The sequence below is a fragment of the Lepidochelys kempii genome, chromosome 1 (genome assembly GCF_965140285.1).
Source record: "Lepidochelys kempii isolate rLepKem1 chromosome 1, rLepKem1.hap1, whole genome shotgun sequence".
NCBI lineage: Eukaryota > Metazoa > Chordata > Testudines > Cheloniidae > Lepidochelys > Lepidochelys kempii.
In genome coordinates, this window is record NC_136380.1 from 7,870,193 (window position 1) to 7,872,140 (window position 1,948).

At 51.0% G+C, this 1,948-nt stretch overlaps 1 protein-coding gene across 1 annotated transcript; it reads left to right on the forward strand.

Moving 5' to 3' along the window:
• Positions 1–720: 720 nt before the first annotated feature.
• Positions 721–1,683, forward strand: LOC140898307 (olfactory receptor 52K1). Its single transcript, XM_073311981.1, has one exon. It carries the CDS (start codon positions 721–723, stop codon positions 1,681–1,683), a length of 963 nt encoding a protein of 320 aa, XP_073168082.1.
• The last annotated feature ends 265 nt before the right edge of the window (positions 1,684–1,948 follow it).

Below are 1,948 nucleotides of genomic sequence, written 5' to 3' on the forward strand. Positions count from 1 at the left end.
TGAAAGAAATGCCCATAACAGAAAAGGTAATGCAAAGGCATGCAGGGAAAACTGGAAAGTCTTCTGAAGAAAAGGGTTGGTGTCACAGATCTGATGTGTAGCGCCAACTCCAGATGTGACAGAAGTGGATGCTGACATAATAGAGTGGCAGATTTCTAAGGCAAGAAGGGTCCATTATGGCCATCAAGCCTGACCTCCTGCATGTCACAGGCCAAAGAATCCACCCAATGATTCCTGCATGCAACTCAGTAACATGTGGTTGAGCTGGAACATCTCTCTGAGAACATCCAATCTTTATTGAAAGACCCTGAGCCCCGGGGAAGTTACTAAGCCTGTGACGGTTCTCTTGAACTGGTTAATTCCATCTTAGTTCCAGTAGCACAGTTGCATCTTATTCACAGTTTGCACTCTGAAGGCTTCAACTTCCAGCCACTAGCACTTGTTTTGCCTTTGCCTGCCAGGTTCAAGAGCCCTGCAGTAGCTGATATCTTATCACTTTGTCCTTACACCCCTGGATCCAGGCTTTCGTTAATTTGAGCTCCTCGATATTTACCACCCAAGCAATGTTTCTATCAGCTCCAGACCTTGTCATCCATTCCCAAAGGAGTTGCACCCCATGAGCCAGAGTGGAGTGTGGCATCTCATACGTGTACAGTATCTGTTCATCTCATCTGATATGTTTTATTGACAGGACAGACGTTGTTGTGAAACTTACAGAGGATGCTCCTGCAGGGCAACCTGTCAGCTCCTAACGGCACAGGCTCTGATCCATCAGTGTTCTTCCTGACAGGCATCCCAGGACTGGAAGCTCTGCACCCCTGGATCTCCATCCCCTTCTGTTCAATGTTCACCGTGGCCCTTCTAGGAAACTGCACTCTCTTGTATGTTATCAAGACAGAGCCCTCCCTCCATCAGCCCATGTTCTATTTCCTCGCCATGCTGGCCATCATCGACCTGGGTTTATCCACAACCACCGTGCCGAAAATACTGAGCATCTTCTGGTTTAATTCCAGGGAGATCAGCTTTAACGCCTGCCTGGTGCAGATGTTTTTCCTTCACTCGTTCTCCACCCTGGAGTCTACTCTGCTGCTGGCCATGGCCTTCGACAGGTACGTGGCCATCTGCAACCCCCTGAAGTATGCCACCATCCTGACCAATTCAGTGATAGCAAAGATCGGGCTGGCAGCTTTGGCCCGGGCTGTTCTGCTAGTGGTCCCCCTCCCCTTCCTCGTCAGGAGGCTGCCCTACTGTGGGTCCCACGTCATCTCTCATTGCTACTGTGAGCACATGGCCATGGTGAAGCTGGCCTGTGCCAGCACCAGGGTCAATAATGTCTATGGGATCCTGGTAGTTCTCTTCATTGCGGGGCTGGATCTGATGTTCATCTCCCTATCGTATGTCAACATCCTAAGGGCTGTGTTAAGCCTGGCATCCAAGAAAGAGCAGCTCAAGGCTTTTGGCACCTGTGGCTCCCACCTTTGCGCCATCTTAGTATTCTACATCCCTGTGGTCCTCTCCTCAACAATACACAGGTTCGGGCGCCATGTCGCCCCACACGTACACATCCTGCTGGCTAATTTCTACCTCCTCTTTCCTCCCATGATGAACCCCATCGTGTACGGTGTGAAAACCAAACAGATTCGTGACCGGGTGCTTCTCCTGTTCCGAGGGAAAAGCTTCTAGGCTGAGCAGGAGGGGGCTGCTGAGCAATCAGGAAGCAGAGGAAGCAGGAGAGGTTTTCTGAGTAACTTAGACAGCATGGTTTTGGGGGCTTTGTGTACGCTGGGATGGGAACTCCACCTCTGACTCCTAGGGAGCCATATACTGTCCCCTACACAAGCTTAGCGCTGCTGGCCGGAAGGTGATCTTGGCCTTCACCTTGTCCTCCATCGGCCCTGTTTGTGGAGTGTGAAGAGGAGTGTGAGGGCTCCTTGCACCTTCTCTAGCT

What these genes read in the sequence shown, in the direction of transcription:
- LOC140898307 (XM_073311981.1), top strand. Translation starts at nt 721, where the DNA reads ATGCTCCTGCAGGGCAACCTGTCAGCTCCTAACGGCACAGGCTCTGAT.